Raw genomic sequence first — 13673 nt, forward strand, 5'->3', positions numbered from 1 at the left:
GAGATGACTAGACACATACCACTGCAGTTTGCAGCTGCCTGCAAAAGCCAGCCACAGCTTGCTTTTTTCCATCAGGGCAGTCACCCATCACCGGATGGTAATGCTTTGTTGAAAGGTGAGGTGGAGCAGCTTGGCTATCTGAGCTATGTTCACTTTCTCCTTCGTTACCAACACATTTCAGCACGTAATTTTTCCTTTACATAAGCTCCCACACACATTTTCCCATGTCCTCCCATGCAATTTCTTGCCCAAGGCTCAGAGGCCAGCATGGGTGGAACCAAACAGTAGACTCTAACCGTGTTTCTCACACCAGCCTTGCTAATACTTCCCCCCCACATGCTGCAAGAGGGATAGGTTTCATACTGAGACACCAGTCTCTACTCCCCCAGAGTACAGGCAGAAGAGAAAAATGAACTTGAGCTCTTCCTAGGCAAGTTACTCTGCTTGTAAGTCACCAGTAAATGAGTTTGCAAATAGGTTTGCCTTCTGTAGACTAAGACAGCTTTGTATCTCTGACATCTGCTTGTCTTGCGTGGGCTGGCATACCTTGGCAGTAGTCAGGAGGTGGAGAAAGATGGACTCCACCCTGAGGTGGTGTTTCTCTCTGCTTTTATGGGATAACCCTTCCTGGCAAAGCTATCACAAGGAATTCTCTGAAAATACATGCTTACGTAAATTTATGTGGATGTGCTAAATGCTCAGCATTTTAACAGAATATGACCTTCACTGAATGAAGTCTGGCTCCTGGACTGGAATGTTTACAGAACTCGAAAAAGCTGAGTGACATCTAAGCTTTTCTCCTTCAGGAAATCTCAGGCAGAAAAACAGGGATGGGGCAATCTGCCAGAGGGTTTACCAGTCTAGCAGACCAGCACAGATGTAGCAGTAGGTGTGATATGGCCTGCTGGACAACTGGAACTACCAGTTGGAGTCAGTGCCCAGACACAAACTGTACAGACTGTAGACAGCTAGTCCATCTTGTATGGACTGCCAGTGCAGCTGCTTCGTCAGTCAGCAACCCCATGTGCAATGTTCTGACCCACCTTCTGCAAGAGAACCAGTAGAAACCACAGTGATGGCAGCTCTGGATAACTCTGATCCCAGCCTCCAGAACAAATCCATGATGGAGTGTGTAAGACATTTCCCAGTCATTCAGCCAGTGCTGAAGTTACTGAGCTGGCAAAGATCTTTGCAGACAATTCCTTCTCAGACAGGATGAGCTGCAAAGCGATTTTTGTATTTTGCATTCTTCTTCTGACTACTGTCCATGGGTAAGGACACCTGATGCATATCAGCAAAGACCCTCAGAGGTCTTCAGGGTCTCACCTCCCATTGTTTTTGGTGGAAGTTAGTCCCCTCAGTACGTTCAAAGCTATGGGCCAATGAATCCAGTTAGGCCTCTTCTATGAAAATGTGTTAGAGCCCATTAGAAGTCCACAGAGGGAAGGAAACTGGCAAACCTGCTGAATCATTGTGACTAAAGGCTTCTTGTGGCTTGGCAAGGACAAGAATCAAAACAGAAGTCCTGTCTCCAAATTCACAATAACCAGCGTGCTGTCCTTTGGTGTTAGAAGTATGCACATTAGGGATTTCATGTTCCCATTTAGAAATCTCTTTCCAGTTTCTTTCACACCTAAAGCACCAAGAGGAACTCTCAAGTAAAATGCCCCCATTTTTTAAGGATATATAATTGAATTCTCTGTATATTGTGACCAGCTGGTAACATAGTCCTTACTGGGAACTATCGTCATGTGGTCCAGAAGGGCAATTCAGACATTACTTTTTTTTTTTATTTATTTTGACTTTGTGGCCTAAGTGAATCTGTTCATTTTCATTCCTCTTATTTACATGAGGTCAAGAGTGAACACTGACACTGTCAGTGAACACACAGGAGTGAACAGAGACTGATGCTAGAGGTACAGCAGACATTTGACACAGGTTTTATAGTGCTTTATTCTGAACAGTAATTAGGTAAACCAGTACTGAACATATGCAGCAGGCAGTCTTTAGACAGAAATGAAATCTGACTACCATAATTTCATATGGAATTTGAAGACTGGTAATTACAATGTTAATCTCACTCAAGTTGAAGTCCTTATTTCTTTCTTATTCCTCAGGCATTAAGTAATTGTACAGAGCCTCCTTAATGCTGAATCCAGAACTAGAAATGGCAGATAATCTGTGCGTGAAAAGTGTGGCACTTCCAGTATTAATCCAACTGTTTTCTATCCAAGAATTGCATAATGTTATTTTTCTCAGGATATGTACAATAGGGCTCCTCATAGCTGCAGTGAACTGGACCCGTTCTTCGTGTCTGAAGGTCAATGAGTCAAAAAATCCCACGCAGCAGAGTCCAGCCTCCTCAGTCTACAAACTGACGTAGCTCACACTGAAGAGTCTTCTGGGTATACACTTTGTCACCATGACTATTGTCTCTTGCATCCATAGGTCTCAGTGCAGCTGCTGTTTCACAGGTGCAGACCCTGATGCTGGTCTGAACTGCCTAGCTAATCACTGCAGAACTCGGGCACTGTGTCATCGGGCATGGGCAGGGCCAGGGAGGGCATCCTGGACCACCAGAGTGGAGCCAGATACAAGGGAAGGGCTACCACACCACATGTCCACATGTTCCCCTACTCGGCAGTAGGGACCCACAGAGTATGGGTCACGAGGGAGAAGGAGCTAAGGAGCAGGAACGTAGCTCTTCTTTTCTCAGAGCCCTTTCCAACTCCTGGCCTATGTAAAACAGGCTCTCACTTCATTCTGGGGAAAAAAGATGTCACAGAGGAACAAAAGATACTTGTTGCTGAGGCTGGGATACTTCTCAGTAAAATACGACGTGTTCTTCATGGTGGGAATCCTTCAGCTTAAGGGGACGAAATGTAAGGAGAGAAACTAGTTCTGCTGCATATGTAGAGTACATTGTATTACCCAGCTGCTATATGAACCTCTTAGATTTCCTTTCAAAGGTGACAGTCAGGATGCCAAGCTTTACAGGAACATGCACCACCATAAGTGTAATTGAGCTTTTTTTTTATAATGGATACACCCTGCTTAAGGGGAACAGAATCGGCCTGAAAGAATCACATTGCGAGTTTTGTTGTGCCTAAACAAAAAGATAAATGGATGGTCGGCTTTAAATTCATCTTTATGTTGCAGAATCCGATATCCTGGTACCTCTCGGGACTCGCCACCTTGTTCATTTACTTCCAAAGAGACTTTATGGATGATCTTTGACAAAACCACACCTTTCGTCTCACACATCTCAGAGAAATCTGATGCACTCTCATTGAAGACGTTTGTCATTCCCAGGCTTTCCAGAAGTGGCTTCAGGTCATAATCACCTTCCACGCTAAACTTTGGAAGAAATACATTCACTTTGGTGTTGGCCATCATGCTGGGGTTGGTCCACTGTAATAATGTCTCAGGAGTGAGCGCCTTTTCCAGCTGAAGACATAAAGGAACAAAGAAAATTAATGAGCAGTCCAAGGAAAGAGAGAAAAAGACCATTCCTGAACTTCCCACTCCTATCAAGCCCTCCAGAAATAAAGTCCAAAATGAAACCTTTGCTTTTGAATCCACAGCTGTAGCATTCAGGGTTAACACAGGGTTATACTGATGCAAGTATGATTTAATCCATAGGACAAGCCTCTGCATGCTCTATCAGCACCTTGCAAGCTTTTGATAGGCAATCACCTCAACAAACCCATAAAAAAACCTAAGAAAGACAATTCCTACCCAGGTTACACCCAGCCAACTGGCAGATCCAAAAGTCTTGATTCCTGATCCCACAGAGTAATGAAATTGCTGATATTTGGGATAGAAAAAGACTCTAGATCCAGAGCCTGATCTCAATCAAACATGTAGCTATTTAAGTATTTCTTAAAAAAAAATATATATATAGGAAAAGAGGAGGCAGAATTTGGGGCCACAACAAGATGGTATCAGGAAAGGCCTCGCTTGCATTTTAAGATATGTACGTTCTGAAATTTAATCCTACTTATAAAAATACCTTAGAGCTGCAAATGCAGATTCCTCCTGCCTTTAAAAATTATGTCTAGTTGCAGCAAATTATGAAGGACTTGCATGATCATGTGTCTCTTAATCCTTAAAATTTGAAGAGAGGTGAAAATATATTCTAAACTTTTCTTAGAAAAGATGTCATAAGAAATAGTTGTTCTTTAGGAAAAGCTTAAGTAATTTTAAAATATGTGTGCAGTTGTACTAAAAAGGCTCATTTGCAGGCATCTCTGCTCAAAATTAAAGCTTAGAGAAGTGAAATAAATCACAGATACATGTCAACTGAAAAAAAATGAAGACACCAGAGTAAACAGTGTCAGCACTACTGAATACCCAGCAAGTATGACTTTAAGCACTTTACTATGGCAAGAACAAAAATCTTTTGGAGGTCTCGATCTTCAAATTGAAGATTCCTAAAGTGCATCTTCTGCACTTCACACGGTCTTCTGTGCGCACCCAATCTACACCCAACTCTTGTTCACAACCTTGCACTCGGCCACAGTGGAAACAAGAGCAGGGACAGAGAATCAGGAACAAGAGCAGGAACAGAGAACAGGAACAGATCAGAAGCAGAATGATAGGTAAATTCACACAAAACTTAGTTTTTTACTGTTTCCTTCTAGATAGCATCTAAATAATAAAAAACTTCCATAAGCATATGGCATTGCAAGTGTGCTGTTTCCAAGGGGTGCATCATACCAATTTTTTTTTTTCTCTCACCTGCTCCAAGCCAGTGGTCTCATCTTCAATCTCTTTGGGCAGTAGAATGAGCATACTTATATGTTTGTTAAGGCATGGAAGCTCAAGGATGGCAACATTTAAATCTTTTACGTAGCCCAGGCAAAAAGTAGCTTCCAGATTCATCATTTGCACTGGTTTAGTTTCAGTCTGCAAAACACAGAGGAAACAATCGAGCATTCCTTTTAATTCACAAACAGACGGCAAGAGGGGAAAGTTTGTAAGATTACATGGAAGTGACATACTGAGCCACCATCAGAGAATTTATTGGCTTTTCTAGGTAACAAAATCAGCTGTAAGAGACCCTGTTGGCTTTTTATAGTAGGCAGCTTTCCAAAGAAAAGAGGAACAGAATTCTGCTTAATACAATACTCCTGTTTCACGGAGTGCTCCAAACTACACTGTCCATCTACAGGGTATCACAACGCCAGTGTCAAGCCCTGAGTATATCTCAACAGTGAATGACAAGCTGTTCTTACAAATTGTTGGTATTTTAGTTCAAGAGCTGAAACTGAATAAGAAGAAATTTCAGGCTTATGTAAAGTCTTATGTCTTTACTTTTCAGGAACAAAACAAAACAAAACAAAAATTCTTTATTTCACAGGGAAGATTTCCAGTCTGTTCCAGTCACCTGGAAACTCATTTAAATTTCAAATTCCTTAGAAAAATGTTACTTTGGAAGAGAAAAATCAATTTTATATGTTTCACTGAAAAAAAATTAGTGTTGATTGTATAATTTTAAAAACTTTTTTAGCTGAAACCCTTTGCTGATGGGGTAATTTATGAGTATTTTCAGTGAACCTGAAACTCCAACTTTTCTCATGCCCTTGTATGTATGCATGTATATTTTTTGGAGTACAATCTCTTTATCTCACAAACGTTGCCCAGCTTTATACCTTGGTTTGAAGCTGACTGTCTGATCCCCATATTCATCACTGGTCACAGACTCCTGAAGGCAACAGCCATAGGTGCTGCACCCACTTGGATCTCGTGGCTCAGCAGGGCTGATACGCCGAGGGCTGCAGTCCTGAGCCTGACTGGTAAGAGGGAGATCGATGGGGCTCCATCCCTGAGGAGCAAAACACAGGGCCAGGCACCCAAGGGGAGTACTCAAAGACACCCCATGGGTGTAGACGTTTCACTAGCTCTGTGACCACAAAAGACTCTGGTAGAGGCTGCAAACTCTTGGAAGAAGCTACCCACAGGAATGCGCGTCTCCTTGTAGCCAGTGGCTGCTTCTGATCACTTGTACTCAGCTCCTGCTTTCTAAATATACTAACAGGACAGCCTGTTTTCACACTGGGCCTTTGAAAGATAGATGTGAAAATGCCAGAAAAGTTTTAAAACAGAACAAGCAAACTGGTTTAGAGACTCTTATACCAGCATATAGATTTAGACAGAGTCTAAGAAAGCCATGTTAATAATAAACGTTTCCCATTTTCTCTTGCTGGGATTTCCTTAGCTCAAAGTTGGCATTTTCTTGAGTGGGAAGAGCACTTTATTTTTTCTTTCAGAACATACCTTGTTGACTTTAAAAGGACATTCTTTGACCTCTGCCTCTGGGAACTTCTTCATCCAGTTTGTGACAAAATAAGCCGCATTAACTAGGAGGATCTGAGTCTGGTCGCTTACGCTATCCTCATTCAAAATATTCTCCATTTTGCCTGTGAACAGGTTTAAGATGGTTGTTTGTACAACAATACATTATCAGTATATCAATTGCTTCAACTGAATATGGAAACATTTCACTGAATTAAAAAAATTGTGTCCCAAATCTCACAAATAAAAGATCTTAATTCTAATGGAAAATTACAAAAATAAGCACATACTTAAAATTGTGGTTTCATTTTCAAAATGGGATTTGGGATCAAGGCAGATCTCCCAAATGGCCTGTTTTCGTGGCTTATACAGCACGGCATCAAAAATATACCTACTGCTTTTGTTCAGTAGTTGAAGAAGGCATTGAATTTTCAGTGAAACTCAACAGGTAGAAGCAAAAACGCATTTGTTATATGAAGAGGAAGACTTGAAGGGAAGTTCTAAATTAGGAGCTACTTGTTTCTAGACTGCTGTGTGAAAACAAAACAATCAGAATAGCAAAATGGTTGTCAGATAGTTGTGAAGCTTCACAGCCAGGACCTGTCCTTCTCCCAAACTGTCCTGCTGCAAGTTACATGTGAGCAGCTTTCCCTGAGGCTAATGCAAGGTCAGTCTTACATTTCCACCTTCAGAAACGCTGATGTAATAAAGTTAGGGATTTCAAAACAGGCTGACGTTGCTAATCCTCACGAATCCAAACAGTGGGTCTAGTCCTATTGCTTTCGCTATGTGTTTACTTCTAAATGCATTAGTAAAGAGGTGTCACGAGGACAAAAGTCTCTTTCTCCAAAGAGGCAAACAGCTTCCCCAAGGTTAAGCTGCACTCACCATCAGTTAGCTCTGAAAGAGACTTATTGATCTTCTGTCGGGTTTCCTCTGTTTTTTCTTTGAACTCCACTAATTCCAGTTCAGACGGAAAAGGCCTCTTTGTGGAGTTGACAAAGTCCTGAAAAATACAAAGTACCAAAGTCATCCTTGGTTAAATGCCATCCATTCAATGGCTCTTTACGGAGCTGGCAACACCAGCCTCCCAAGGTTCACCACGGGGTGGCTGGGGAGTTAAGATGGACAGCTACGAAATAACAGTGGGTGACAACCAGGACGCACAGCTGCATTTGGCTCCCAAGGTTGTCTTCAGTCCAGTGGTGTTACAACAGCAGCTAAAATACCTTTGGTATTGCAGGAGTGAAGAGAGCGGACTGAGATAAGGGCCATAGGCTGCTCACATCACGTCTGTCCTAACCTAAGAAGTTTACTGCTGTGGGTGGGCACTGGCCTTTGCTGTAGCAGAGGCTGAGCAGCAGGCAATCTGATGATGGCATCATTTAAGCATGTGGATTTTTCTGAAATATCATTTTTGGGCCGATGTTGTCCTTGCTTGGAGCCCTATTCAAAGGCAACTTTGAGGAAAAAAACCCCACAATATTTTTCTCAGTTACTTGCAAAGTCCATAAATTATAAGGCCAAACACTACCTCCCTCAATTGTGTTGTTTCAGTAGCCAGGCTTCTGCCTCCTCAAATAGATTAAGAAAACTGCAGCTTAAGCAGTTATTACTTAGGTGTGTGAACTGGACACACACTTGCATCACCAATTTTTTTAAAACTCATTTCTCTCATACTTAACATGAAAAAACCTTGATGTGGCATAGAAGTCATGTTGCATTCAAAACCTAATGAACTGCTGGCTTAAAGCATATTAATGAAATAATTAAGAGTGTTGTAATAGTTGCACAGCTTGGGGTCAAGCAACACACTCATCCATAGTACTACAAACTTCTGTGGCAGCAGAGAATATTATGTTGTTCATCATCAGAGTCTAGTCAAGCCACAGCCAAAAGTGAGAGAATTACTTTAAATTACATTGCAGTCTGACCCCATAACCTGTCAATGTGCTGGCCAAGCAATTCATAGCACCAGGGCTTTTCTGCAGTACTTACTGTGGTAGGATTAAGAGACTTGTCTACAAAGAGCCGTTTGACCATTTTCAGTGCAAAGAAAGAGCTGAGTTTGGAAACATCTGAAGTAACTGTTTGAAACCCAAAAGAAACATCTTTGACATCTTGCAAATGAAGTACCTGTTAAATGAACATAAAAAATACTAAGCATCTTCCTCATTGTTATCACCTAAACATTCCTAACAGCCTAGAAAAAATAATCAGTCACCAGAGCTATGGCTTTTCATATTTAAGCTAACAACAGAGCCTCTTGCTGTTGTGACTCAAAAAAATCATTTATTTATTTAACATCCTCACATAAATCTAAAAACCTGATCCTACCAGAACTTTACTCAAATGCATTTCTTTCTTGTGAGCAGTCCAGAGAAATCAACAGAGCTCTTCATGCTGGTGATGTGGCTTAGTTGATTAAAACCGTACAGTAGAGAGTCGTAATATTTTCACCAAACTTACATTCCTGTACAAAAACCTGGAGTTTTTAAGCCAGATTAGTGAGGGTCCCAGTTAGTCTCCTTGTGGGCTACACCTTTAAAAATGCTTAACAGATCATCAAGTTTTCTGATTCCTGTGACTAATACATGACATCACATGTTATCTCAGCAAAAAATTGATCAGATAACTATGTCTGGTCTGGTAGACAAAGTATGAGCTGGAGGTAGGGCTGCTGACCCACAGGTGGCCACTTCCCAGCTCCTGGATGTCACAAGTCCAGTGCTGAGGTCACTTAAAAATTGGTGCTTTTAGGCACCAGAGGTGAGAGGTTACTGCCGGTTTTGTTTGGAAACAACCCTGTAAATACAAATTGAACTTCTAATGCCTGCTTATTACAGAGTCTTTGATGGTGGCTGTTTACAAGCAGCCTTCCGAACCCTCCACACCTGTCTCAAATTCCTGCATGGGGCACTGCAGATGCTAGCAACCTTCTTTTCCCTTTGTCCCTCACCCCTTGAACACCATGAGCTGCTTCCAAGGAGAAATATGGCTGAAACTGTGACCTCCACTACTGCACCCACCTCCTCTTAGCAGTACTGGGGAAGTGTTAGTGACACAGCAGAGATGGTAAGCTTACGTGCTGCTTACAGATAAACAAAAAATCCTTCCAATTCTATAAAGCTTAGGCATTTTCAAATAACAAAAAAACCACCCAACTCAACAATCATCTGTAAAATGGAATAATCTTGACTGTGACTTGAAGCCACAATCAACACTCTGCTAAAAGGAGACAAGGTTTTCATGCAACCATTGAAGATTCTGCCATGTCCCCTTCCACCTTGTAGATGCTCCAGAAAGCTTTTTCTTTATGTCAGATTTTCAACCTTTTGCTGTGTGGGGCCACGGAGTTCAGGAATTTTGGATGGGTGTTTTGCAGACTGGCTTACAAGGGAACCAGATGTCCATATATGTTAACATGAATAAACAGGAAAGCCACCTCTGACAGTCATATCATTTTGCAGCCACAGAACAGGATGCTGACAGCTTACCTGCTTCATTTGGTCTGCAGTATCACCTTTCGTAGCTTTATATGCCAGAGCCAGGGACGTGGAGGTACACAGTGGGGCAAATATAATATTGGCTGTTTTGTCCTTCTCGCATAGTTTTTTGAACATATCAACAGCAAAGGCAGTGTTGGCTAGTTGGAGAGCGTCCATTGTCATCCTGAAAGAGAAAAGGGAAAGGGGAGATGACTCAAGAGTGTAATTCTAACTCCTGCTGTGGTGGGGCAGGGTCAGAGCATGGTAGGAGGCAGGACACCAGTACGGGAACTGGGCAGCTTGAATCTTCCCGTTTGATCCCCATGTGTTGCCTGATCTAGTTGAGAGGCGTCCCTGCACACGACAGGGAGGTTGGATTAAATGATCTCTTAGGTCCCTTCCAGCCTAGGCCATTCTATGATTCTCTGATCTTCAGGGAGCAGAGAGCCTGACCAAGGCTGCTCAGCTTCAGAGCACACTGGCAGCTCCTGAGGAGCAAGGACAGTCTCATCCATGTCCAGCCAAGGAAATGCAAGTGGTTCAGTAATAAACACCATCTTCAAGTGACAGCTGGCAATGCTACGTGTTACATGGAGCCAGTATTACCAGAGCACTTGGGGAAATCTGGGGAGGTCAGGGTGACCCATACATATTGAACCAAGTCGTATCCCAAATGAATTTAATCTGTTTTTAATTGATACTCTTAAAATGTGTCAATTTATAAGGTACTTTGCCTATGCTTTGGGCATTTCTGGCTCTCAGACAGGCCTTTAGTAGCTTCATAATCTTCCCTGTCTCTTGCTTCATGGCTAAAAATTCATTAAAGCTTTAGCTTTGGTACATGTCCTCTCTCGAAGGGATGACTCCCCATTCTCCCTAGCCTTGCTAGAAGTCTCCAGAAAGGTATCTGGTGCGGCAGGTTGAGATTGTCCTAGAAACCTAAAGGAGGCCTCCTAAATAAATATTTCTGGTTGCCCACTCATCACTTACGCTGCTTTGACCGCAAATATTTTCCTAGCCATTCTTAATAACTGCAGTCGCCACAGGGCTGTTAGATGATCTGTGCAGTCAGGAATGGGAAGGGTGGTGCCCAAGGGACAGTTGCTGCAGTCCATGTTCTGGGAAAGCCAGAGAGTATTCCCATCCTCCAGACCGCTTTTGCATACCTAAAGTTGCGCTTTGGTGTAATCGCATTTGTGTAGATACAAGCTAACAGGCGTGAATCACAGAATTTCAATCAATAACACCACTGGCTTTAAACGAGCAAGCACACAGAAGACAATCGCTTTGGCTTAGGGAACTTGACACTGCTCTGCCCCCAGTACCATGTATCCCTAAAAGAGGGGCCATCAGTTAAAATTGGTGTTAAACAGCTCCATCAAAGCAATTGGCAGAGACAGAAAGGAAATGGAAAAGATGAATATACAGGTAGACTTCAAAAGGCATTAGATTTCACACAGAACCTAAAAGGTGTCTCCAGTATTTGCTCTCTCCAGGAAAAATGGCAAAAGAGTGGAATAAATACAGCGTGGAGGCGTGATTGTAAAAGGTCTGTTCTTATACAGACCCATAACTAGCGACATTAGCTTTTCAGGCTCTGATATTGAAGATCTAAGGGTCCTATCTCATCCTATTACAACAAGGCAAGTCAGTTATTTCCTACATTGGTAGGAGGCTTGCTAATCTTCTGAGAAACACCTTAAGGACAAGGATTTTTCTCCAGCAACTGACTAATATTGCAGTCTCAAACATTCCCTTATCTACTTCATACCATTTACATCCCAGCCAGCGAAGACCTCACTGGGTGAGAGCAGAAAGGTGTGAGAAGACAGGAAGGGGAAGCGGGAACTGTCTCCAGCAAGGTACCTTTCTCGACTGTTCACGCTCATCCCAGTTTGGAAAGGCATTCTGAATTGCAATAATCTCATATTTGAGTGCATGTGTCATACTGCCCAGACGCAGCTGAGCACCAGTGTACAGAAATGCTGTGGAGCAGTTGTGGCACCTGACAGTAGTGAATAACTTCCAAGCATTCTGTGGTATTTATATATTTTTATGGGAGTAACAGAATGGGTGCATAAGTTGTTTGCAACACAGTAGAGAAAACACCGATCAACTTGTATGGCCTGTTTGATTAGACAAGGCCTTTTACAAAGGAGATGTCTTTATTTTTATTTTAATTAACTGACATATGTTCTTGGATATATTTGGTAAAGCAACCAGTTTATTTGGCAACTAATTTGTTTTAGGATAAAAGATGCTGTACAAAAGGTTACTGAAATGCATTGCACAACCTAATTAATTTTTTTTTTTTAAAAAAAGATACTGGCATAAACCCAAGGCTTTTTAAATCCACGTTTGAAAAGCGCACCTAACCAACACTGCACTCTTGCAAGATCTTCTGACTGTTGGTATTAGCAACAAACTGTTTGCTAACAAATCCCCTCCCACTGGAGGAGTTCGTCTTGAAGAGGGGAAACATGAAATACGTATCACTGAAGAAAGTCATCCCTGCATAAAAAGAGAGAAGTATGCTTTGCAACGTCTAGAGGCTTTGCCAGAGTGCTGAATCCAGAATGGGTCTGATCTTGTCCATCCTCCAGTAGCCTGGCAGTGCCCAGCAGCTGCTTGGGAAAGAGAGATTTTCCGTGTGAGATCCTATTTTAGAGATTCAGCAGGCATCGAGCTGATGTCAGAGTGAGGCCCAGGAAACGCGTCTCGGAGATCTTGTGGGTGTAAAGGGAGAACTAAGCGTCTGCCCAACACTGCAGCCATCTCGTTTATGTAGTCACAATGTTCTCACGCATGAAAGTAACTAATTACCGGCACAATCAAGCTTGCCAGAAGCCTTGGGCTCAGTGCACACCTTAAAGGAGGAAGGCTTTGTGCGGAGCAGTGGCAGAAGACAGTCAAAACGAATATGAAGGACTGCGACTGCTGATGAAGGAAGTAACTTGGAACAACAGGGAAAAAGGAGCACATGTAAAATCAGCCTTGAAAAGGCCTCTCCGCTGTTGCTCATTCCAGACGTGCACCTTTGTGCCTGTGCATGTCTTAAATGAACTCCCTTGCACGGGCTGCCTATCTTACCTTCCCCATCAACGCAACCATTCACACACGAACACACAATACGTATGCATAATTTGTCTCCTCTCTCTCTGCACACTCCCCTCCAGCTAAAATATGAAGATCTGGGGTAAGCACCAACTTCCTGGGTAGTTCTTACTTTCTACAACGTTCTGATGCTCCTTTTCAGTGAGGAAAATGAGAGGCATTTTGTGGTAAACCTTTTATTTTGTTCACTCAGTAACTGCTGATACTCTTGAAGCTTTTTTTGTGCTGAGCAGAACTGCTTGTGGTAGCAGTGAAGCTCTCCATTCCTTTAATTACTTTGTGCTGCTACTAAAACACTGCTCATTCAGGGTATTTCATCAGGAAAAAAGCTCAGTTTCATCCTTTACCTTAAATGATGGGCTGGATAGCAAAGAATAATCTCCGTTCCAACATCTTTTTCAACAGCACCTGGTCAGACAGTTTTTTCTGCTCCATTTATTAATGGCATACAATATTTAGGAGCTCATGCTATTCATATTATTGAAAACAAACTTACTATATTAAATATTACAAAATCTTAAATCTTGTCAAAGCCTTGAATGTCCCAAATCTTGTGAGTCCATTAAAGCCAGTTCCAGTCAAGTGAGAAGGACTGGAAGCTCCCATCAAGAGGAAAGCCCATTAGCTGCCCATTAGCAGTCTTAGAAACCAGACACAGCTCCTGAGTCAGTAATCACAGGGAACCCTCAAACAGGGAGGAGCCAAAAAATTGAAAATGGAATTTCAAAAAGGCCTGCTGCATGGATTCTTGCTGAGTCCCTCCTTTCCTGGGAA

At 42.3% G+C, this 13673-nt stretch overlaps 1 protein-coding gene across 1 annotated transcript; it reads right to left on the bottom strand.

Annotated features, from left to right (window-relative positions):
• Positions 1–3054: 3054 nt before the first annotated feature.
• On the bottom strand, positions 3055–9968 carry SERPINB5 (serpin peptidase inhibitor, clade B (ovalbumin), member 5). Its single transcript, XM_009873431.1, has 6 exons — positions 9795–9968; positions 8296–8433; positions 7186–7303; positions 6280–6422; positions 4741–4908; positions 3055–3447 (listed from the first exon to the last, which is right to left on the bottom strand). Exons 1-6 carry the CDS (start codon positions 9966–9968, stop codon positions 3055–3057), a joined length of 1134 nt encoding a protein of 377 aa, XP_009871733.1.
• Between the last annotated feature and the right edge of the window lie 3705 nt (positions 9969–13673).

Source organism: Apaloderma vittatum, unplaced genomic scaffold (genome assembly GCF_000703405.1).
Source record: "Apaloderma vittatum isolate BGI_N311 unplaced genomic scaffold, ASM70340v1 scaffold11547, whole genome shotgun sequence".
Lineage (NCBI taxonomy): Eukaryota > Metazoa > Chordata > Aves > Trogoniformes > Trogonidae > Apaloderma > Apaloderma vittatum.

Bases quoted from the DNA above. Each gene is read 5' to 3' on its own strand.
- SERPINB5 (XM_009873431.1), bottom strand. From the start codon at position 9,968: ATGACAATGGACGCTCTCCAACTAGCCAACACTGCCTTTGCTGTTGAT. The intron at 7,304-8,295 runs GTAAGTACTGCA...TGTATTTTTCAG, and splicing joins AGTCTCTTAATCCTACCACA to GACTTTGTCAACTCCACAAA. The intron at 3,448-4,740 runs GTGAGAGAAAAA...TTATGTCTTCAG, and splicing joins AGACCACTGGCTTGGAGCAG to CTGGAAAAGGCGCTCACTCC.